General features: G+C 38.2%; 1 protein-coding gene and 1 pseudogene across 2 annotated transcripts in view; one reads left to right on the top strand and one right to left on the bottom strand.

Annotated features, from left to right (window-relative positions):
* Positions 1-19,192, bottom strand: part of MIS18BP1 (MIS18 binding protein 1) — a 47,701-nt gene extending 28,509 nt beyond the window's left edge. The window contains exons 1-5 of one of the 2 annotated variants that reach the window (XM_055309249.1): positions 19,120-19,192; positions 13,519-14,149; positions 8,973-9,098; positions 8,269-8,753; positions 2,159-2,232 (exon numbers count right to left, since the gene is read on the bottom strand). In XM_055309249.1, coding sequence (XP_055165224.1) covers positions 2,159-2,232; positions 8,269-8,753; positions 8,973-9,098; positions 13,519-14,056 — 1,223 coding nt within the window. In that variant the 5' untranslated portion in view covers positions 14,057-14,149; positions 19,120-19,192. Of the gene's footprint in view, positions 1-2,158; positions 2,233-8,268; positions 8,754-8,972; positions 9,099-13,518; positions 14,150-18,799; positions 19,088-19,119 lie in introns of those variants that run through there. The other variant, XM_055309248.1, reaches the window with a different exon arrangement.
* Positions 14,501-15,159, top strand: LOC129499488 (peptidyl-prolyl cis-trans isomerase FKBP3-like; annotated as a pseudogene).
* Positions 19,193-25,961: the final 6,769 nt, after the last annotated feature.

The following is a 25,961-nucleotide window of genomic DNA, read 5'->3' as shown; positions in this document are numbered from 1 at the left end:
TTCATCTTATCTGATGCCATTCCAAAGAATGATTTTGCCGTCCATCTCCTCATAGTCTATACCTGTGACTGTGTTAGCTTTCATCCAGTTACATAGTTTGGATCCCTCAATCTGCATTTTTTTTTTTAACTCTCACTAGACACCCAAATATTTTTACCTTCCTCTTTGAAAAGTACCAAAAAGAGATTCTAATTGGGAAAAAGACAAACTGCAAGATCAAATCATTAACCCATAGATCTACTCTTCATATTTTCTTAAATGAAGCTAAGAACATAAAGAGAACAGGGCACCTGGGTGTCTCAGTTGGTTAAGCATCTGCCTTTGGCTCAGGTCATGATCCCAAGGTTCTGGCATCAAGCCCCACATTGGGATCCCTGCTCAGGGAGGAGTTTACTTCTCCCTCTGCCCACCTCTCCCTGCCCCAGCTCATGTTCTCTCTCTCTCATGCTCACTTGCTTTCTCTCAAATAAATAAATAAATAAATAATCTTAAGGAAAAAAAAATAAAGATATATTAAATGTTGAACATTCCCAATTCATCAATCAGTAACAAACACACTAAATATAAGAATATGACTGTTTGGTCAAATGGGATTAAACTCATACATACTTTAAGACAGTCATCTGTGCTTTTTTTTAATTTAATATTTAAACAGCACTCCAAAAGCACTGTTCTGAAGTCTTACAAATATCAACTACTTTAATATTCAAAATAACCCAAATAATAGGTAATATCATTATTACCATTGTGCAGATGAAGAAACTAAGAGTGAAAAAGGATAATAGCTTGCCCACACCATATAATTGGTAAGAGCAATGGTATTACAACAAAGGCAACACAAACTGCCTCTCTCATATTAAGGAAATGCACACAAGACAATTAGATATTCAGTGGGCAAAACAGATTTTATTCATTTATTTTTTAATTTTTCTTTTATTTTTTTAAAGATTCTATTTATTTATTCATGAGAGACACACACAGAGAGAGAGAGAGAGGCAGAGACACAGGCAGAAGGAGAAGCAGGCTCCATGTGGGGAGCCTGATGTGGGACTCAATCCTGGGACTCCAGGATCACGCCCCGGGCTGAAGGCAGGCACTAAACCGCTGAGCCACCCAGGGATCCCAAGACTGATTTTAAATAGTCAACTTATAAACTTCTGGGTAAGTACCCTGAACAGTGATATCCTATATTATTACAACCTTTTATAACATTTTTTTTAACCACTAAGAAACTGGTTTTGAAAAAGAGAAAATGGTGCAAATAGAATAGGAGAATTAGGCAAAGCCCACTTACCTGATGATGCTTTCACTTTAGAGAGAACCAGAGAGTGCCAAGGATTACTTAACATGTAGCTGTATGGCAAAGTTTTAAATAATTCTGATTCCTTTTGTGGATCAGTAATTTAGATCTGGTTGTCCCAGTTTAGATGTGAGAATCTGGACTGAAATGCATGTAGTAAATATTAACTAACCATATATAATTAAGCAGAGAACACCAGTCCACTTATTAGTACCTCTGCAAAAAATAAAGCACTCTATATACAAATTTGAGCTGTTACTCTTAAAAAAAAAAAAAAGATTTTATTTATTTGTTCATGAGAAACACAGAGGGGGGGGTGGGAGGCAGAGACACAGGCAGAGGGAGAAGCAGGCTCCATGGGAGCCCGACCTGGGACTTGATCCTGGGTCTCAAGGATCACACTCCGGACTGAAGGTGGCGCTAGAGCGCTAAGCCACCAGGGGTGCCTGAGCTGTTACTATTCTAAAAGTAACTTAAGGGATCCCTGGGTGGCGCAGCGGTTTGGCGCCTGCCTTTGGCCCAGGGCGCGATCCTGGAGACCCGGGATTGAATCCCACATCGGGCTCCCGGTGCATGGGGCCTGCTTCTCCCTCTGCTTCTCCCTCTGCCTATGTCTCTGCCCCCCTCTCTCTCTCTATCATAAAAAAATTAAAAAAAAAAAGTAACTTAAACAGGTGAAAACAAGAAATCTGGTCACAATCAACATGGCCAGCTTCTGCACAGGTCTTTTACTTTTCTGGCTTAAGTTTGTAACCTTGTTACAAAGTCTTTGTTTTGTAATAAGATGCATCTCTTTTTACCTCTTATGCACAAGTTTTTGTTACAAATTTTATTAGGATGCCGAAATGTTATACTTACGTCAATTTTCCTTCGACACATACAGCAGTATTATTATTAATGATTTTAATCATCCATTCCTGTAGCCGGACCACCTAATCAGCATAAAATCAAGTGTTTATTTCCTGTGTTACTTGTAGCAAAAATTACAAAAATCTATTTATATTAAAAAACTCATATAAGTAATCCAAATGATTCTTTAGTGCTCATTTCTATATATACATTCTATTTTAAATAGCATTTAGGTAAAAAAACTCTTGTATACAATGAATAGAAAAGAGGGAGATTGAATGGAGGTTATACTGCACAATTTGTTCTCCAATCCAGAATCAGTTATACTTCAAATATTCTTCTAACAAATACTTCAGCCATTGGAGAGAAAAAAAAAAAAATCACCTAAAATTCTAGGGTATCATTAAAGACCTAACTTAAAGAGTCAGTTGTATAGTATACACTTCACCATCATTCTTATCCCTAAAACACACAGCATTTTTCTTTCTTTTTTTTTTTGCAAAGTTGATTTGAAGTTGCATTCAATTTTTTTTTAAACTACAAACGTGATTGCTAATAATCCATATTTAACAGCATCCTATTCCAAAGCAAACATCTAAACAGCTCAGAGAATGCTTTAGGACAGAATCCTATTGTAGAGGAAAATTTCTATGAATGTGTTGAGACATTGCTTCTACTGAGTCAAAACTTAACGCTGAACTATTTCTGATGAGAAATTCAGCAAAAGCTATAAAATAATTTGAGTAGCCATTTACTTTACATACAAAAAATTATAATTTTATAAGGAGAAATTCTTCAGTGGTAGTTTTATGTTGGGCCAGAAAAAGATGCTAAAATGGAAGGTGCTCTTTGTTATTGCACTTCTCCCCAATTATGTTTATTTTTATTTTTTCCTTAATCATGTTCATCTTTAATATCATAGGTATTGGAACAAACAATGAAATGCCTTTCTTTTTTAAAAAATATTTTCATATTTGGAACTATCTAAGATAGATAAAGAACAGTCACATGGAAATGAGTAAAATAATAATACTAGGCAATGTTCCAAGCCTCTTAAGATTCAAATGACTCATGTTATCCTGTAACACTAGGAGGCAGATAATATCCCATCTTCATTTTATAGATAAAGAAACTGTAAAGTCTAGTTAAATAATTTGCCCATGTCACACATAGCTAGTTAGGGGCACAAATTGATTACAAATCTGGGAATTGTGGCTCCAGAATCTTGTACCATCCTGCTTACATAAAATATCAAAATGTTCATTCATATTCATTCAGCAGATTTTTTGAGCTCTGCTATGTGCCAAGCCCTGTTTTAGGCAGTGGATTCAGCAAGAAACAAAATGGCTGCCCTGTTAGAGCAAACGTGTGTGTATGCTCTCGTGCACTCACAGGGGTTGGGGGGTAGATGTGTAGAAGCAAGTGGAGTGGTGGTGGTTATATCCAAACAAATGGACGAATAATGTATGGCAGTGATAATTATAAAAAATAAGGCATGCTTACTCAGATATGATAGGGAAGGTCTTGGAACATAGAACCAAACAAAGTAAGGGTAAGACATGGGTTAACTGGGAGTAGATTCTTCCAGGCAGAGGGAACAGGTACAAAGGACCTAAACAGCACAGAAGGCACAGTAGTAGTAAGCAAGAGAGCAAGGTGGGGAAGGGTTGTAAGAGATGAGGTTAGGCACGTCAAGGACTGAATTAGGTAGAGTCCTGTAAACAAACTATGGGAAAGGCTTAAGGTTTTCTCTTGAGATAAGTATTATTGGAGGATTTTGAGCAGAGTAGCCAGATGACTTAATGAGTTGATGGGTAGAAATTGAGACTATATAAAGATTCTAGCAGGACACTTGGGAGGCTCAGTTGGTTAAATGTCAAACTCTTGATTTCAGCCCAGGTCATGACCTCAGGGTAATGGGATCCAGCCCCACACAAGGCCTGCTCCATGGGGAGTCTGCTTAAGATTCTCTCTTCCTCTGCCCCTTCTGCCCATGTATAATTTTTTTTTTTTTTTTTTATGATAGTCACAGAAAGAGAGAGAGAGGCAGAGACATAGGCAGAGGGAGAAGCAGGCTCCATGCACCGGGAGCCCGATGTGGGATTCAATCCCGGGTCTCCAGGATCGCGCCCTGGGCCAAAGGCAGGCGCCAAACCGCTGCGCCACCCAGGGATCCCCCTGCTCATGTATATACTCTTTTCCTCTATGGTAAATAAATAAAATCTTAAATAAAAAAAAAGAAAAGAAGAAGATTCTGGGTTCTGTCTGGAAAACAGAATGAAGGAGAAAGAGGCAACAGAGAAAGCAAGGAAATAATTAGGCTATTGTAGTTATCCAAGAGATTATGGTGCTCTGGACTAGTAGGCACTGGTTGAGTAGTGAAAAGTAGACAGATTCAGGATAGCAGAGCCATCAGGATTTCCTCATGGTTTGGATGTGGATTATGATAGAAAAACAAGAGTCTCAAATAAATTTAAAATTTTTAACCTAAGTATCTGGGGAAATGGTATTACTATGTACCATTAGGAGACCCAACAGAGAGAAGTTTTGGGGGAAGAAATCAAGAGTTTAGTTTTGGACATATTAAACCTGAGATGGCTATTAGATATCAATGGAGAAGTCATATAGAGAATTGATTATGTGAGTAGAGGGTTTAGGAGAATGTTCTGGACTGGAGATATATATTTGGGAACTATCAGTAGAGAAATGGAAAAAAAAGAAAGAAATGGAATTCAAAGCTACAGCACTGGATAATACAGTTTTACAGAGTGTGCATGGGTACTAGAGAATCAGTTTCAAGGGCTGATGCTGGGGAATTCCAACATTATAGGTTATGACAAGAGGAAGCAGCAAAGGGGAATGAGAAGAATGGCCAGTGAGATAGTAGAAAATTAAGAGTGTGATATGGAATTCAAAAGGAAAAGAAATACAGTGTTTTAAGAAGGATATTTTGATTCACTGTGTTAAACCCTTGGAAGCAACAGAATAGTAAGAAGTAGTTAATTATTGGTGATAATACGGAGATCACTGTGATACGGAGATCACTGTGAACTTGAAAAGGGCAATCTTCATGGAATGATTTATGAATGTCCAAAGTAGAACATATTTAAGAGGGAGTAAGAAGAAGCAAAAACTGTGAATACATATACTTCTTTCAAGGTGTTTTGCAGGAAGCAAAAAAAAAAAAAAAAAAAAAAAATGGGGTGATAGAAGGAATGGGATAGGGAGTAAAAGGAAGGTGGACTTTTTTTTTTTTTCATTTTTTAAAAATGCAGGCCATGTTTCAGCACATTAATACACTAATGGGAATTTTCCAGATGAGAGAAAATTATGGGGATAATTAGAGGGACAAAGTCCTTTATTTAGGTAGTAAGAGGAAATGAACTGGCTTTGAAAAGGGAACACAAATTGTTCATCCATTATAAGAAAAAGGAAAGCAGAATTATGTGGATAGAGCAGCAAGTAAATTGGCAGATTTGGTAATGGGAATATGAGGTTCTTAATACACTGAGAATAAGGAAGAAGAGAGATGTGATTTGGAGGTTTTAAGAGAGAAAAGCATGACATACTATTCTGGGAAGGTCAGAGTATAGGATGGATTGACAAGTGAAGTGTAGCAGGACTGATATGCAATACTGAGAGCCTACTTAATGTTTGCTGTCAAATTTGTTTTTTAAAAAAGATTTTATTTATTTATTCATGGGAGACACACAGAGAGAGGCAGAGACATAGGCAGAGAGAGAAGCAGGCTCCATGCAGGAAGCCGGATGTGAGACTCAATCCCGAACTCCAGGATCACGCCCTGAGCCAAAGGCAGACGCTCAACCACTTAGCCGCCCAGGCGTCCCTGTTTGCTGTCAAACTTAAAATGAGACCAGTCGGTGTGACTGTGCATTTTGGTTCCAGTCACATGTTACCTTTTAAAAAAATATATTTTAGAGAGAAAGGAGTGGAGAGAGGGAGAGGGAGAAAAATTTAACTAGGGTCACAACTTTTTTGAAAGTGAACAGAGGGAAAAGCTACAGACACCTGAGAGTTAAATCAAGGGAATGGTTATAATGATAGGACTGTGCAATCTGTAAGATAAAGATGGAGATGAGGACAGGAGAGCACTGAGGGGACTAAAGGGTTGCCTTAGTAAGATGGATTATTGATGGTGGGGGAGAGGGAAGAGTGCTAGGGGTAGAATGATCTGGAAAGGCAGGAGTTGGTGAGAGCAGGATGCTTGAAAGAATCTGGTGCATGTACTGGCAAAGACAAGGTATGAGTGTGACTAGGGTAGAGAGTAATGGTAAGGAAAAGGTCATTTAAAATCAAGAATTCAAGAAGGCTGGATGGATCATCTATATAGATGTTAGTGTCACCAAAGCTGATGACAGAAGTAGTAACAGGTGTTAAACACTTCAATGGTAATGCAAAGTCATGTAATGCAAAGTCATGACTAGCAGGTTGTATTACATGTGACTACAAGAAGGAACAGGGAGTGATAAAATCCTAAGACACTGCCTTCAAAGAAGCTGGAAGGGGGGTTATATTAAAGAGAAGGAAGGGGGATGCCCAGGTGGCTCAGCGGTTGAGCTTCTGCTTTCAGCTCAGGGTGTGATCCTGAAGTCCTGGGATCGAGTCCCACATTGGGCTCCCTGCATGGAGCCTGCTTCTCTCTCTCTGCCTGTGTCTCTGCCTCTCTCTTTCTGTGTCTCTCATGAATGAATAAATAAAATCTTTAAAAAATAAAATAAAATAAAATAAAGAGAAGTAAGGAAAATGACCTGAAATAGTAACGAGGAACAAAAGAGATACTTTATATCATCTCTAGGTCCAACAATGTGAGATATGGGAAAAAATAGTCACCACTTAAGAAAAGCCATATTTTCGTTAGAGCAAAGTTAAGGAATGTTCCAGAAAACTGAGAATGTAACATTTTGCTGAGAGTATACCGTGAGTTCAAGAGGATACAATAGAATGTTTGGAGAACTGGGGGAGAGACAGACTGGGTCAGAACTAGGGGATGTACAGAACTGTATAGAGATAACAGTCTTGGGGGGCTTGTTCTTCTTGTAGTAGGATAAATAACATCGGAGCAGTGACAAAATTAGTGCTGTGGGATCTCCCATTATAGTTGTCTTCAAACTTTTTTCCTCAACTATCTCACACATTCTTAAAGTAACATCTAAAAATTTTCATACTGGTAAGTCTAAATATTTGCAAATAATGCAATTTCCAAAGAATGCACTGAGATATAAAACTCTCTTATGGGGTGCCTAGGTGGCTCAGTTGGTTGAGCATCTATCTGACTCTTGGATTTAGGCTCAGGTCATGATCTTGGGGTCCTAGGATCCCTGGGATCAAGCCCTGTATTGGGCTCCACACTCAGCTAGGAGTTGGCTTGAGGATTCTCTCCTTCTCCCTCTGCACCACTCCCCTCTCCCTCACTCATGCATTCTGTCTCTCTAAAATAAAAATAAGTAAATCCTAAAAAAAACCCAAACCCATAACTGTTGCATCACATTTCCAATGTGGGGCTTGAACTTACAACCCCAAGATCAAGAGTCGTAAGCTTTACTGACCCAGTCAGGCACTCCTCAAATTTAGATGGAATTTAAATATCACTAGCATCCTTTTAAAAATTTATGGACAAACTTTTAACAATTGGAAAATTTACACTGTATCTTTCTCCTTGAACTTGTATTCTATTCCACTTCATTCAGAGAATTTATCCTAATGCAACATAGTATGATGGCCTAAAGTGTTTTCTTGATCACCCTATACAACAGGAAAAATTCTCAAGTCTTCGGATGCTATAATCCCTTTCTCTTTTAATTGCTTTTAATAGTAACTCAAGAATCAGAACAAAAAATTAAGAACAGAAATGAACTCCGTGTTCATCCCAAAGGAAGTAAATTGTTGAAGATTATATAAGTTAGTAATGGAGTAAGATTAAGACTTAACATTGGATTCTCTTACTTTCAACCCACTGTTCTTTTCGCTGGCCCACAATGCCTCTGCACTGAATAACAACACACACAAAAACGAAGCTATTGTTAATGAGAGCATAAGAGCTCAGCTCTTGAAGAATGAGGGTAAAAACATAAATGTAAATCTGCCTGACATTGTCCTACCTTATTTTCTTTAACTCCATTTGTAAGAGTTTGAAGTGTACTTGGAGGAAAATGATTTGAAGCATTTCTTTTTGATTTCCGAGGTATTGCTACATGAAATCTTGGACTTGCAAGCACAATTTTACACGTATCATTCAAGGAACCCAGAAGATCAGTCTCTCTGGGGATTGTGTTCTCATTTCCTTCCTTAATTTCCTGTTGTGAAATCTTTCTCGTTGTCACCTTACTATCAGAAACCATTAATAGACCATCATTTTTAACAGGAACACAGTTAGTATTGAGAGTTTCAACAGTAGTATTTTGGGATTTTTCAATGACAGAATCAACACCTTCTAAAACAAAGGTGTCCTTTTTAGACTTAGTGGTTACAAACGTATTCTCCCCTGAATGAAGAATTTGTTTAGCCAACTGAGCTCTAGGTAATGCCTTGTTTGAGAATTCTGCAGTTGAACCATTTTCCTGTTTTTCGTTCAGAAGTTGAACTTCTGCAAAAAATACAAAACCAAACAAAATTTAGAGAAAAATTATATGAAATTAAAAGAGAGAAAAATAATAATATAAAACTATTTATATTAAAAAAAAGTGCTCAGGTTAGGAATGCTCCACCCTTCTTCCCAGTTTTTCTCTGAAAAGGACTGCTTACACAGAAGTATAATTATCTGGAAGATTCAACTACATATTCAACAAAACAAAAAGCACTTTACCGTAAGTTAAATTATGCAGAGGTGCTTTCTTTTCCTGCAGAGGTGCTTTCTTTTCCTGCTGACATTGAATCTTTTTCTTTATTGGAAGGAAAGTACTATTTGATGATTCCAGAGGAACTTCTTGCACTGAGGTTGAGTGTTTTTTTTTTTTAAGAAAAGAGGAAATTGATCAGATCAATATAGTATACTTCTGTAACATACGTTTCCCCTTGTCTTCTCATGCTTTCATCCCATTCTCTATATCTACATTATGCTAAGGAAGCATTTAAAAAAATATTCTACATGCTATAATTTGTCAGCTCTAGATAGAAGTCTATTACTGGACTTAGACTGGAATAAAATTCTGGTGCTGCCACAAATCAGAAAAGTATATCTTAATATTATATACAAAGTACCACAGTCCTGAAAATACTGATTCTGCTTCTGGTTGCTGTAAATTTCTAAAATACGAAACAACAGTTGGAGAGTAGTAGCTTATATGTTAAAAGTTGCAGTGTTGTGACTCAACAGCAGACCGCAACCATAATTTATACCCCTTGGACATCTCTTTAATAGACCTTCAAAGGCAAAAATCGAGTAGGCTTATCAATTAGACAAGTACAGACTAATAATATTTCTTACATTTTGGGATCCCTGGGTGGCGCAGCGGTTTGGCGCCTGCCTTTGGCCCAGGGCGCGATCCTGGAGACCCGGGATCGAATCCCACATCGGGCTCCCGGTGCATGGAGCCTGCTTCTCCCTCTGCCTATGTCTCTGCCTCTCTCTCTCTCTCTCTCTCTCTCTCTCTCTCTCTCTCTCTGTGTGACTATCATAAATAAATTAAAAAAAAATTAAAAAAAAATATTTCTTACATTTTATTCTACTTTATATCCTAGCTGGTTCAAGTTTTATTTCTTGAAGGTAGAAATGAGTTTCTTTCATACAAAAAGGGGAATGTAATAGACATAATTAGAAGAAAAACTGAATTATTTCATACTTAAGATTTTATTTATTCATAGACACAGAGAGAGAGAGGCAGAGACACAGGCAGAGGGAGAGGGAGAAGCAGGCTCCATGCAGGGAGCCCGACGTGGGACCCGATCCCAGGTCTCCAGGATCATACCCCAGGCTGCAGGCGGCGCCAAACCGCTGCGCCACCAGGGCTGCCCATTTCATACATTTAATTTCAAGTAGTATAACTGACAAAAATTACAGTTTTAGCCTTAGGAATCTAATATAAAGATTTTATTATAATGACGTGTATCATAAAAGAAGGATAAGTTTCTATTTCTTTAACTCATTCTACTAAAAATGGCATGGTAGTGCAGTAAAGACAAGGTAGTAATTCAATCAGATACAATATAATGTAGAATCTAGGTAATTTATTTTAGAGTACAAAGTCCATGCAGATTCTCCAAAAGGTCTCTGAAATTACATACAAAATTTGTATTTCTATATATGTGAATTTTCTGGGGAAAAGAGTCATCAGATTCTCTAAGTTATTTCTTCCTAATTCTACTTGGCAAATAAAACATGCTTTAATGTGCATTATTTCATTTGCTTCTCCCCTTTCTCCTACTGTATAAAACAGATTTTATGCACTCCCCTACCTCCATCCTAAACTCCCTTAGAAACTGCTTTTTGGGGATCCCTGGGTGGCGCAGCGGTTTGGCGCCTGCCTTTGGCCCAGGGCGCGGTCCTGGCGACCTTGGATCGAATCCCACGTCGGGTTCCCGGTGCATGGAGCCTGCTTCTCCCTCTGCCTGTGTCTCTGCCTCTCCCTCTCTCTCTGTGACTATCATAAATTAAAAAAAAAAAAAAATGTTTAAGAAACTGCTTTTTGTGTCAAAATATATCACTGTCTGAAATGCAATATATCCACAGTCTACTGTGCAGTAAAGACATGGGCTTTCAAATAGGTACCTGTATTAATTCTCAGCACATCACTTATTAACTCTGAGACATGCAGACATAACCTCTTTGTAAGCCCCATTTCTTTGACTATTAAAATGAGCATCTATACATAGTGCCCGCTGAAAGGATTTTATGATAGTGCATGTAAAATCTGTTTATCAATTACTGCACCTTATTAAAATTTCAACTTCAAATGTACCAAATTCTAATCATTCTATCTTTCCTAATCATTCTCTCAAATTCAATGATGATCCTAACACCACCTATTACTTCACACTTCCTCATTTCCTTCAGGTTTTTTCTCTAACTTAAATTTCATGGTTTCCTTAAACACACACCTCAACTTCTTTATCCTCTTCATCCTATTTGATAAAAATTATAATTCTGATAAAATACAACTCCCTGCCTATTCCTCAGCAGCACCTATTCAGCTAAATAAGGCTGGAGAAAAACTCATAAATAACCATATTGACTGCCCTTATTTAAGTTCATGCTCACAATCTCAAGTAGGTCCTTAATGTTACATAAGAAATCAAATTTAGGCTAGCCTACACTGTTTACTCTTCCATCCTCCTGCATTATTTAAACCTCCACCTCCTCAAACTTTAATACCAGCTTCCCAAGCTCACTCTCAGCTGACTTTATTGCCCACTTCAGATTATTTAATATAACACTGCCTATCTTCTTGTTTGATTTATCATCTGTTTATGTTCTTAGCTAAGGCCAAAACCATCACTTTTAGATTCTGTTCCCTCTCAACTACTCAGTGGTACCACACTACCAATTTTAGATTTTCTTTCCCTACCTGGATCATTCCCAATAGCATACAAAAACGTCCTTTCGAGACACACACACACACACACACACACACACACACACACACACACACACACCACACATTTATATAGTTTTTTTTTTTTTTAAAAGTAGGCTCCATGCCCAACATGGGGCCTGAACTCAACCACCCTGGTCCACCCTCGTCAAAAGTCGCATACTCTACAGACTGAGCCAGCCAGCCACCCCAAAACAATAAAATACTTTGAAATTATACTTCTGGGCAGCCCCGGTGGCCCAGCGGTTTAGCGCTGCCTTAGGCCCCAGGCCTGATCCTGGAGACCCAGGATCGAGTCCCACGTTGGGCTCCCTGCATGGAGCCTGCTTCTCCCTCTGCCTGTGTCTCTGCCTCCCTCTATCTCTCTCTCTCTGCCTCTCATGAATAAATAAAAATTCAAAAAAAATTTTTTTAAATCTAAAGTTATACTTCCCATATTTCTTTGCTCTCTTCAAAGAGTTGTCTATATTTACCATCATCAATTTCTCTCCTTCATATTTTCTCTTCCAACTGTCTTGAATCACTTTTTTATCCTGTCACTCCACCAAATCCCTTCATCAAAGCCACCAATGACCTCCACATTGCTAAATCCAATCTTAGCCTTCATCTTACTTGATTTATAGCAGCATTAGATACAGTGAAGGACTCTTTCCTTAAAGCATTTTGTTCTTTTGGCTTCCAAAGTATCACTCCTGGTTTTTCTTCCTTATCTTCTTGTGGTTCATTTATTCTTAACTTCTAAATTTTGGGGTCCTCCAGGACTCATCCTTAAATGCTTTCTCTTTCTACACTTACTCCTTGATGATCTATTTTTCTCACCTGGACCACTTCCCTAAATTCCAGCTAATTTTTTCTCAGTAGCCCAATCACATCTACACTTCAATTTTTAATCAAAGTAACATACAAAAAAACTTAATTACTAAGTACCTCCCCACCCTGCCTATCCCATTTCAGTTAAATCATTCCATCTTTACAGTTACTCAAAGAAACCCAGAACCAAACAAACGAAAAGAACACCCTAGAGCCATCCTTTATATCTTTTATATTCCAAACCCAGTCTATGAGCTCTTCCTTCAAAAAACACCCAGAATCCAACCACTTATTATTTTCACTGCTACCACCTAAACCAAACCAATATCTTACCTCACTTAGATTACTGCGCTATTTCAAATTGACAGCAGGTGATACTTTTAAAATATAAGTCAGATCATGTCACTTCTCTGCTCAGAGCCCTCCAATGAATCCTTAATTTGCTCACATAAAACCCCAAACTCTTATGTTCACCTCTAAAAGCTCCACATTTTTTAACTGTATCTGTCTCCTTCTCTCTACCTCTTTCCACTCACTCTATGATATACTAATCTCATAGCTTGTCCTTGAATTTGTGGAGGAATGCTATTTCAGAGCATTTGTACTAGTTATTACCTTGTCTGGATCATCCTTCCCAATTTTTCCAATATTCCTTTTTTTTTTTTAAAGATTTTATTTATTTATTCATGAGAGAGACACACAGAGAGAGGCAGAGACAGGCAGAGGGAGAAGCAGGCTCCATGCAGGGAGCCTGACGCGGGACTTGATCCCAGGTCTCCAGGATCACACCCTGGGCTGAAGGCAGTGCTAAACTGCTGAGCCACCCGGGCTGCCCTATATTGTACCATTCTTATTTAAATTGTCTCTCCCACTACCTGAATGTGAGCTAACACACAAAGGCTGGGGTATTTGTCCACTTTGTTCACTCCTCTATCCTGAGTACCTAAAACAGTATCAGACCAATAAACACAACACATCATAGCTTTTCAACCAACACATAATAAAACTAACCTCTTGGTGAACTGTTATCTGACTGGAATGATTTGTTACTTTCCTTTTCTTCATAGACATAGGTATGCTGCAATACTCTTTTCTCAGCTCCTTTAGGAGTAAAAATTTTTTTATTTTTTGATGGTTCCAACAAACTATTGTTTCCTGATGCTTGTTCTTGCTTGTCACGCAGTACTTTTTCTTTCATTCTTTGAAATATTTTTCCTGGTGATTCATAGTTTGCTTTATTTTTTAATCCGTCCTTGTTGGGCTTTATAGCACTGATATCAAGAGAGCTGTTAGAGGTGGTAGCCCCTGCTAGCATGGTGGAATGAAATCTATTTTTATTATTAAAATCTGTCATGTCTAGGCAAGGAGTCCTTTTATGGTCATTCAATGTTAAAGAGGGGTTCTGATATTTTGCCAAGTCTTTTACAGGAGTAAGTGTTCCTTCAGGAATGGTGTCAAAAAAGATTGCATGCATGGGCATTTTCCTTCTTTTAGAAAATTTCTCTGAAGACAAATCAATTCCTGGATGTTTCAAAGGTGTTGTAATCATCTTGAAAAACAGTAGCAACAAGTTTTCTCTAACAGATGATTCACTTAAACACAATTTTCAGGAAAGGAGACTTCTGCAGGGGCCCAGAGGAACCTGTAGTTCAATGTGAAATAAACCTTTATCATGCTTTGGTGCAAAAAAAAGTTTATTTGCTTTCCATAACACAAATGTGAAGTTCTATATTTTTGTTAAAGACTCATTATTATTTTAGATGAGAAGTTTGGTCTTATATACTTGAACCTCAAGTCCTGGAGGTTGATGCAATCTAATATTTGCATCAAAATGCATTGAAGGACATCTGCATACGGCACTATATTACACTATAAAAGATTAAATTTCACAAACATCACTTTTCCTTTTAGGCACTTAAATTTTAAGGCAGCAGGTATGATGATACATTCTAATGAAAGCTGAAAGATTCGAGCAGCGGAAGATGCGGCGAAGATGGCGGCGGCCGTTCCACAGCGGGCCTGGACCGTGGAGCAGCTGCGCAGCGAGCAACTACCCAAGAAGGACATTATCGAGTTTCTAGAGGACCACGGTTCAGATTCGTTTCTTGCAGAACATAAGTTATTAGGAAACATTAAAAATGTGGACAAGACAGCTAACAAGGACCATTTGGCTACAGCCTACAACAATCTTTTTGAAAGTAAGCCTTTCAAAGGCACTGAAAGTATAAGTAAAGTGTCTGAGCAGGTGAAAAATGTGAAGCTTAATGAAGATAAACCCAAAGAAACCAAGTGTGAAGACTCTGGATAAGGGTCCACCAAAATATACAAAACCTGTCCTCAGAAAAGGAGATAAAACCAACTTTCCATGCTGTTCACTGCTGGTATACAGGAACACTACAGGATGGGACTGTTTTTGATACTAATATTCAAACCAGTTCAAAGAAGAAAAATGCCAAGCCTTTAAGTTTTAAGGTTGGAATAGGCAAAGTTATCAGAGGATGGGATGAAGCACTCTTAACTATGAGTAAAGGAGAAAAGGCTCGACTAGAGATTGAACCAGAATGGGCTTATGGAAAAAAAGGACAGCCTGACGCCAAAATTCCACCAAATGGAAAACTCATTTTTGAAGTGGAATTAGTGGATACTGATTGAAATAGCAATGCTTCAGATATAAAGACATTAGCAACAATAAAACATGGCCTTGAAGAAACTTATGTAACTAGAAATGGTTACTATTGTAAGGGGAGAGTCAACTGGAAAATTCAAGAACTCAGATATTGTTTACCCAATCCCCAACTTTTAATATATGTAATCCATCATAATTCCTTAAAGTTTGAGATATTTTACTACAGCTGTGTAAAATATTAGTTAAGGTGAAATGACTTTCCTTTTACCTCGTGTTGTAAACTAAAAGGCTCAATAAAAACGTATTCAGTGTCTTGAAGAAAAAAAAAAGAAAGCTGAAAGATTCAATTTTTTAGTTAAATAATTGTCAATCCTAATTGAATACCAATAAAAAATAAATTTATTAAAAAAAAGAAAAAAATAATTGCCAATCCTGATTTTGTTATACTGCTGAACATTTTAACCATGCAGTTTTAATTGAAAAACATTCAAATCGAAAGTAAATTATATTCATTTTTTAAAAAAATTAATGCAATTTAGAATTTTAGAGGAAATCATGTACTTGAGCACACATGTCTTAGACTTGTTTTAACTTGCTTTTATAAATATATTTTGTATCCCACACCTATAAATCAAGATTCTAAGTGATGAACCATACATTGTGTAATATTTGGCAAATAAATAAAACATTTCCACCTAAGGAGCTTGGAACTTACTGCATCTCTTATTGCTGAATCTATAACTATTCTAATCAATCTTTGACATCATATAAATATAAAAAGCATACCACAGAAAATACTAATGCAGTCAAATCAAAGATATCAAGTATCTTTATCTAAATAACTTCCATGAGAAGTATGCAAGTTAAGAATTCATACACAAATAGTACCTTATCCAATACTTTATTAAGAGAAAAAAAGGAAATATTCCTTTCTAACAAGGGCTGACAAAGAAGGCTAACTTGGCAATCTGGTCCTGTGACACGAAACAACTGAATTCTTCCACAGAGTGTTAATTTAGTAAATATGTACTAATGCATAGATTTATGTGTTTGGCAATTTGCTAGTGATAGGAATCCTGTGTTGCGAGTTAAAATACTTAGTAGTGGTTCACTTTAAACTCTCAAAATAAAAAATGAATAAATGGGGGCAACTGCACACAAAAGAAGGGCTAAGTATGTACAAGCTTACACAATCTCAATTCCTCACAAACTAATGAAATGCTCCACAGGAAGTATAAAATGCAAATAAACTAGTGGAACTGAAAACAGGCCCAATCTTAGTAGACATATATTACTGTTTTCTAAAGGCAGGTTATTATGGCCCAACTGAAAGGCTCAAAGAACAAACATACATGTCCTTTTTCATGTTGCCCAACCTCTGCCCTCCCAATTCAAACACGTAGCAGGATGGGAGTGAGTGGTCAAGATTCTGGAAAACCTCAAATTCTAAACCCCACCTCCAAAAAAGACACAGAAGATTCCTAGGAGCCCCTTTCCCATTATATGATAAATAGTAACTCAATAGAAGCCAAAAGAGTTGGCAATATTTGTCTGTGGCTTCAGTGTGGTTGGTGAGGATGTAGAGGAAAATAAAATTACCTAGGATTTTCTGACCAGAGAGGCTTTACAGAATAGATACAGAATAAAAACAGGAAATCACCAGGTCGAGACTAAATGTTCAAAGCCCCATTCTCCTCCTAGTTAATACAAGAGCAAAGCTAAGAAAACAGGTTATGATGCTCAGACTCTGATAGAAGAGGCTGATGTTAGAGGACCGGGATTCAGTAATAGGCATTCCTCAAGTTGAGGAAGAGAGTAGCCTGAAGGCCAAGCACACTCAATCTAACAGAGAGAGGTCACTAACAAGTTCCTTCTTGGACTAGAGAAGAGAAGGTGAATTCTAAAATGGTATGCTTCTGCTTCACTAACTGCTTAAAACTATTTGGAAAATCTAACTGTTGCCATTTATTCTGAAAACTGACAAATGCTGATATACTAAGAAAAAAAATGCTATTTATGTAAAAGATTTGGGTATGAGAAAACCATCATATGAAAAAGCTAGCTATGAGCACTTTATAGGTATGTAAATATATATGTAAAGCTAAACAACTGTTTTTTTTTTTTTTATCATGGATATGATGCTGAATTTAACTATTACTCTTCTTCCCAAAATTACATGAAAAGTTCTTCTAGGGATTTACTGTAGTGGTAGCAATAGTAACAATAACAATTATTATAATGGAAAGGGTCAAAAATCCCAAAGCACACTAATTAAAACTGGGAGGTGGAAATAGAAAAAAATGAGAGGAATTTTAAGTTAACTAGTAAATGATACACTGGGGGGGGGGGGGGACCCAAAAACAAACTCAGCACTTGGTATGCAAAGGAATTGATTCAATTACTATAAATAAGATTCAAAGTCACCAAATGAATCAATTTTTAAAAATGAGCAACACAGAAAACGACCAAAAGGTATGAAAGGCAATTGATAAAGAATACAGAAAGCTACTCAGTGAGTCAAATGACATTTTGTTTCATTAATAATTGAAGAGCTGCAAATTAAAACAATGGGACTTCTTGTTTATCAGATTTGAAAAGATCAATTTCAAAATTTCACAGCCCAAGCCCAGGCGACCCTTACCCCCTCGCGAGGTTCCCAGGTACCCACAACAGTGTGCATGCTGTCGATCAAGAAATTCCATTTCTAAGTTTTTTTCTTATGGGAACAACTACATTAAGAATGCAAATATGTAAATGGTAATAACAGTTAATATTTATTGCATATATGTCAAGCACTACATAACCTTACAGCAATTCTTAAAAGTTTTGAAGATGGGGAAACCAAGGCACAGGTGGTTAAATAATCTGCCCAAGGTCCCACAGACAATGATTAGAGCAGGACCTAAGTCAAGGCCCAAACGCTATACAGGGACGTTCACTGAAGTACTGGACAAATTATAAACAATGTAGATCTCCACCACTATGGGACGAAATTCTGCTACATTCATACAACTGAATTCTATGTATTCAATAAAAAGATATATTCCTGTATATGAACTGACATAGAAAACAGCGAGGATATATTCAATAAAAAAGGAAGGAGTAGAAGAGGACATACAGTTGCATTTCTATACAACACATGAGCATAAGCATAGGGAAAAAAAATCTGGAATTGTACCAAATTGTGAATAACGTCTGACTTTGAAGAGTAGGATGAGAGGGTCCTCCATTTGCTAAATAATTTTATTAACATCTAAATGTGTTTGCAAACAATGTGTAATTGAACCAGAAGAAATTATAAGCTCGATGGATCAAGTGCGTCTATAGCGCTGTGGATCTTGGGGTCCAAGGGCAGTGATGCACACAAATCATTCTAACGTAAAGGTTTTTTCGGGGTGGTTGTTTTTTTTTTTTTTTTTAAAAAAAAAAAAAAACAGAAATGATTTTACAACAAAGTCCTAGAGCGTTCACCACTGAAACGAATCTGAACGACAGCAGACACGCAACAAATACGTACACAATGAATAGTTATGAAACCCCTACCGACGCCGAAAGTGTAGAAAAGCCCACGGCGGGCCAAGAATGCTGATGGGTGGGGACCCTCAGCGCCAGCGGGGGGCCGAGCGCAGGAGGGGAGGGAAGGGGAGCGGGGCAAGGAGTTCATACCTTGGGTGAAGGGCCTCATAGGGCTAGAAGCCGGCAGTCCGGGCTTGGCTCCGCGAAGGGTGGGCGGGCGATCCCAGGGCTCGCGCCTCTGGCCCCGCAGCCCAAGCCCAGGCGACCCTTCCCCCCTCGCGAGGTTCCCAGGTACCCACAACAGTTGGGGAATTCAAATTCGAAGAGCCCGCCCTCCGCTCAGCCCCGCAATGGCGCGCTCAGGAAGTGCGTCACCGTGCGACTCGAGAAAACTCGGGGTGGCCCCGAAGCGCGAGGGCAATATTCTTTCTACAAAAGGAGGGTAACCCCGAGTTGCCAAGAGTACCTACAGCGCCACTCTAGCCTTTTGAAGAACTCGTTTCCTTTTCGGACGGCGGGCGCCCGCAGCACGTTTCGCGGCTCCTCCCGTTAGGCTCTGCGGCCGGAAGGCTTACGTCCGACGTCGCTTGCGTTCTCGTGCGCTACTGCGGGTTTTTAAGTTTGGCCCTTCCGAGCCACCCTCCTCCCGTACCGGCTTGGTAGCGGGTGGCGTCTAGCTCTCGGGTTGCTCGGCGGCTGCCTGAGGAATCAGCTTTCCGAGCGCTCGTTTGACGGAGCTTTTAGTTTTCCCTGGCCGCGGTTATTTGAGAATGAGAAAGAACGTTTTGCTCTTGAGACGAAAACAGACTGAATGCAAAGTTAGCGATACTTGCAATGGGATGTTTAATTTGAGCTATTTTGCCAAGGAGTGCGATGTTTTTTGAACCTGACTGTATCGAATCCCAAAAGCTTTGATATTGAGGACTCTGGGTTGCAAAGCGGTTCGCGGCAGCGCAGTGAGACTGAGCCCTGCCTTAGGTCGCACGCGGTGGTGCTCCAACCAGCGCGGGTTTGGGGGGCGCCCTTCAACTCAAGGCCCAGGCAAGACGCATTCGCTGGCTGGAAGCCTTGTTTCAGTTTTGTGGGCGGAGAAGGAGGAGTCAGAGGAGTAACAAATGTCTTCAGCCCCAAACCCCTTCCAGATCCCATCCTGCGTCTTCTGCCCACGAACCCCAGCCCCCTCCCAACAAGTCACCCCGGGGCAGGAGAGTTTCTTTTGCCCTCATCCAAGAAAATTCCTCAGCATCCTAAAAACATGTTAATCGCATTTCTCCGTTAACACTGGACTGATTGTAACGGATCGTTTAAAGTGACTTTTGCAATCCCCTCGTCTAAATCCTGTTTTCACTAAATCTTGCGCACCCCGAATATTGAGAGTCCGAAATATAGACTTGAAACATGCAAATGAATGCAAGTAAGGAGGAGAAAACAGTTGAGATGAGGAGAGGAAAGGAAAGCAAATCTACATAGATAAAATGAAGTTTCTGTCTGTGCAGCGTAATGAGAAAATGACTGGACATGAACCAGATTTGTGGGAAAAGCTAGACGTTGAGGTACCTATTAAGTGACATGTATGAAAGCATATGAAATGCGCTTTGTGTGCCAGAGACTTCGAGGATTTGGGAATTCATATTCCAAGGCATCTGAAATAGAAGTAGGAGAGATTTCTATGCCTGACATGGAGATGGCCGTGGCTCACACATTCCGCCAGAATAAGAATCTTAAAATATTAAGGATAGACACTCAGAAATATAGACATTTCTTTTTTTTAAATAACCTCGTTTCATCTGAGAAACTGCTAGTATATAGCATGCTCCAGGGTGAACAGCAGCAGGGATACACCTACGGATGACTAATGATTTTCCAAACAAAATGAGAGAAAACAGTTTGTGGATGAAAGTGTGATGAGAAGGCATACAGGCAAAGGGACAGTGTTCATCTGTCCATTGGGACATCAACATACTGCCCTGAATGGGCCTTCCTTTAAGTTTCAGTCAGCCAACTGGGATAATCTGTCCAGGCTAAGTCTGTAACTCCTGGGAACACATGCAGACCCACTTAGGGCCCAAAGGACAGACATAGGGAGAAGGAAATGGAAGCTTCACCTTGTGTGGGAGCTGCTGCCAAGGCATCTGGGTCTGCTTAACCTGGAGGAATATTCCCAGGACAATGGTAAGTTCCAGCAGGATACCAATTGACCATATAGCATTTTGGATTTTGGGGAGAGTTAGAAAAAAAAAAAAAAAAAAGCTCTTTCTTCAAGGCCAGTAGTTCTCAACCAGGGGTGATTTTGCACCTCCGGTGGGCCGGGGGGGGGGGGGGGCATTTGAAAATGTCTGGAGACATTTACATCATAAATGTCACAACGGAGAGGGATGCCACTGGTGCCTAGTGAATAGGAGACAGCAATGCTACTAAAATCCTACAATGTGCAGGAAAGTGCCTCCACTGCAAAGAATTATCCAATCTAAAATGTCAATAATGCCAAGGGCTGAGAAATCCTACACTTTTAAGATGAAGCCCTGAAACAGGATTTTAGACCTTCCACTCTCTCAGCGGTGTTTCCCCTATATAAAGTGCAACTATACAATCATTACTGCAGTGTCTGGGCCTAGAGGAGAGATGGAGATAGTCTAAAGGGAAGTTATCCTGGCTATGGGAAGGGAGACCCTCTCAGTTTAAAAAGCAGTCAGGGATTGCTGTGTAACAGAGACAGTATTATAAACATATAACCATATCTTTACGAATTATAGTAAGTGCTATAAAGATATATCAGATTAGATCCTACAAGAAGCTGATGGTAAAATGGAGTTAGGAATACCAGAGATTTATTGGGAGATAAGGCCTGTGAAGGTTAAGGAGAAGAAAGAAGGATTAGGCCTCATAAATCTTCAGACTTTGACACAGATCTGACATTTGTGAAAGAAAACAGCGAAAGGAAGCAAAATCAGGCGGAGGGACCCTAAGATTGCAATGTAGATTTGACAAAGTATTGGCTAACCTAGCAGAGAGACTTGGGGTAACCCATCAGGGATATCCTGGAGTGGCTAGAAATGGACAGATCCTAGAATCCATAATGGTGTAGGCTGCCTGAGAAGAAGATGGCCTTGACTCAAAGGCTTAAAAAAACCTTTTTTTTTTTTTAAAGGGGATCATGGCTGGCTTCATTGGTAGAGTTTGTGACTCTTGATCTCAGGGTTGTGAGTGTAAGCCCCACATTAGGTGTAGAGATTACTCAAAAATAAAATCTTTTAAGAAACCAATTTTTTTAATTAAAATTTTTTGGGATTGAGATATAATTGTTTATAACAGTATATTAGGGTCAGATGTACAACCTAGTGATTTGATATATGTATACCAAATGTATTTTTTGTATATTACAAAATGAACACAATTATATCTAGTGAACATTTATCAGCACACAGTTACATGAGAACTTTAAAGATCTACTCTATTAGCAACTTTCAAATATACAGTACTAACTATAGTCACCATGCTGTACATTATATGCTCAGGACTTGTTTATTTTGTAACTGGAAGTTTGTACGTTTTGACCACCTTCACCCATTTTATCCATACCCACCCCTGCCTCTGGCAACTGCCAGTCTGTTCTCTGTTCTGAGTTTTCTTTTGTTTTGTTTTTAGATTTCACATAAAAGTAAAATCATATAGTTTTTGTACTTCTCTGTTTATTTCACTAAGCCTAATGCCTTCAAGGTCCATCCGTGTTGCTGCAAATTCAAGATTTTCTTCTCTTTTTATGGCTAATTAATATTATATTGTATAGGGCAGTCTGGGTGGCTCAGCAATTTAGTGCTGCTTTCAGCCCAGGGTGTGATCCTGGAGACCCAGGATCAAGTCCCACGTCAGGCTGCCTGCATGGAGACTACTTCTCCCTCTGCCTATGTCTGTGCTTCTCTCTCTCTCTGGGTCTCTCATGAATAAATAAATAAAATCTTTAACAATATATATTATATAGTACATATAAACCACATCTTCTTTACCCATTGATCCTCAATGGACACTTAGGTTGTTTCCATATCTTGGCTATTGTTAATAATGCTGCAGTGGACATAGAGGTACATATATCTTTTTGAGATAGTGATATCATTTCCTCCAGATATATACACAGCAGTAGAATTGCTGGATTATATGGTAGTTCTAGTTTTAATTTTTGGAGCTATCTCCAAAAATAGGAAGAGCATATTTTCAGTGGCTTTTGATTTTTTTGTAACCCACAATAAGATATGTTTTATATTATACCTAATAAATGCATAAATACATATAACTAAAGCAAGAGTTTTTCAAACATTACTTATCCTTATTGTGTGCAATCATGCTAATAATTCGGGGAGAGTTAGAAAAAAGATACACGTAATTTCCATATTTCCTGGTTTTTAGTGCTTGTGTATAACTGTAGGACATTGTGAATATTTTCATGTTTCTACATGGTTAACACATTTTTTTCTTTTAAAAAAAATTATGATGAAATTCACGTAACTTAAAATTAATCATTTTAAAGTATAAATCCAGTGGCTCTGTCCCCTCTTTTATGTAACTATTATAAGTTATGTTTTTGGGATCCCTGGGTGGCACAGCGGTTTAGCGCCTGCCTTTGGCCCAGGGTGCGATCCTGGAGACCCGGGATCTAATCCCACGTCGGGCTCCCGGTGCATGGAGCCTGCTTCTCCCTCTGCCTGTGTCTCTGCCTCTCTCTCTCTCTCTCTGTGACTATCATAAATAAGTAAAAATTAAAAAAAAATCTTTAAAAAATGTTATGTTTTTGTACATTGTATACCCATTATTGTAGATTTATAATTTTTTATGAATTTCTTGTAAATTATATAGGAAAAAACAAGCTAAAACCCCAAAACACAATAACACTGGATTTTATATGTATCTGTATAGCTACATTTATCTGAGTTCTTGATTTCTTCTTGTTTTGCATTGTTGTCTAGTGTCCCCTCATTTCAGCTCCAAAGGCTCTCCCTTTAGCATATCATATAGAGCAGATCTTCTAGTGACAAGCTCCTCCACCTTTTGTTTATCTGGGAATGTCTATTTTCTCCATTACTAGAGGATAGTTTTGGCAGATATAGAATTCTTGTTAGTCTATTTCTTTCAGCACTTTTTAGTATGTCATCTTACTGCTATTTGGCCTTCATTGTTCCTCACAAGAAATTAGATGTAAATGTCATTAATTTACATTGTTATTGGTTTCTTGTATGTGACAATTCTATGCTCTCACAGCTTTCATGATTATCTTTTTGTTTTTGTCTTTTGACAGTTTGATTATCATGTGTCTTGATGTGACATCTTTGTGTTTATCCTTGGTATGTTTTTGAATTTTTTGTATATGCATGTATCTATCTTTTATTAAATTTGATAAGTTTCTGACTATTTATTGAAATATTCTTTCTTTGCCTTTCTTTCTTGGCCCCCAGTAATGAATGTGTTAGTATATTTACTTGATGGTTCCTATAGCTATCTTAGGCTTATTTTTCTTCATTCTTTATGCTCTTCAAACTGAATATAAAAAAAAAAGATTGTATTTATTTATTCGTGAGAGGCACAGAAAGATAGGCAGAGGGAAAAGCAGGCTCAATCCTAGGACTCCAAGATCATGGCCTGAGCCAAAGGCAGACGCTCAACCACTGAGCCACCCAGCTATTCCCCACACTGAATACTTTCCATTGATCTATCTTTAGGTTTGCTGATTCTCTCTTCTGCCTGCTCAGATCTGCTATTGTGACCCTCTAGTGAATTTTTCATTTTAGTTATTACACTATCCAGATTCACAATTTATTTTCATTCCTTTTCAAAATTTCTATCTCTTTATTGATATTTTCTGGAAGAGTTTAGGAATGGCAATTGAAAATGCTTCTCATAAAGTTTTGCTATTTTAACTTGCCTCTTTTTTGATTTGGCATTTTCTTGGATGCTATAAACTTTTAACTATTTTCCAGAGTACTGACTAAGCCGATTCGAACAGTTTTTGTTTGATTGTTTGATGTGAAAAAATGGACTCTTGGAATTACCTGATTTGCCGTTTTTACTTGATCAGGCTGTCTGAGTAAAGAAAATCGTCTTATAATAAAGATAAAGAATGTCTCCTTTTACCAGATTCATTTACTCCTAACATTTTAAGGGAGTGAAATACAGAGCCATCTGTTTATATTCCACATGATTTGTTTACCTTAGGGAGATAAGATTTTTTCCTTTTCTCAGGAGATGGGGGTGTAGTGGTATAAGCATTTGTTATATAAGCACTCAGATTCATAATTTCAGGTCTCCTCTCCTATTGTGTGAGAACCTCCTTTGTATACATGTAGGCATAACCACCTGGTTCTTATCATAGCACCCCATACAGGGAGAATGGGGCTTGGGACTCCAATGTAGGTATTGCTCTAAGTAATAATAGTAAGTCCTAATCTGAAAACATAGTGTTAGCCATCAGGACAGGAGAAATAAATGTAAGATTAAAATTTTATCTACCACCAAAATGGTTTCACATCCCACAGCAGTATGGGAACCATATTACAGGTTGTTCTATTACATTAATGGATCAAGGTAGCCTTCTGTTAGACAATAATATTTAAGCTGAGGCCTAAAGAATGTTAGGAGTTAGCTAGGTGAAAGAAGGGAAAAATTCCCGGCAGAGCTTTCATCTGGGATGATCACATTGAGATGGAAAGAGTGCAGTGGTTTTTTAGAAGACTTAAAGGATGAAACTTAGCAGAAGAATGGTGATGGATGATGTTACAGAGAGAATTAAGAGTATGATCATTTTGAAGAAACACATTAAGAACTCTAAGGAAAAAGGAAAGACATTAAATGGTTTTAAGTAAGAGAATGACAAGGCCAGATTTGTTTTTAAAGAGATTACTTTGGCTGCAGTGTGGAGATTATCATTTTCAGATGCAGGAAATAAAGACTTAAAAAAATATTGATGGAAATAGAAGAGGCATGACTCAATGAAGTCCTTTAGCAAATAACAGAAAAGAGACCAACTTTATTTTTTAATTTTTAATTAAATTATATAGAAAAAAACAAGCTAAAACCCCAAAACACAATAACACTGGATTTTATATGTATCTGTATAGCTACATTTATCTGAGTTCTTGATGACGTTGTAGATAGGAAAACCATTTCAGAAGATTTTGTAGTGGTCAAGGTAAGACATGATAAGAGCCAAACACCAAACTTTGGAAGTGAGGATGGACAGATTGAAGAGAGATTAAAGGAGTCTGGTTGATAGAAGTCAATGACCATTTTAATGTGGGACCTAGGAAATGGAAAATTTTAAAACAAA

This window comes from Nyctereutes procyonoides, unplaced genomic scaffold, assembly GCF_905146905.1.
Source record: "Nyctereutes procyonoides isolate TBG_1078 unplaced genomic scaffold, NYPRO_anot_genome, whole genome shotgun sequence".
NCBI lineage: Eukaryota > Metazoa > Chordata > Mammalia > Carnivora > Canidae > Nyctereutes > Nyctereutes procyonoides.
This window is presented reverse-complemented; position numbering and strand designations above follow the sequence as displayed.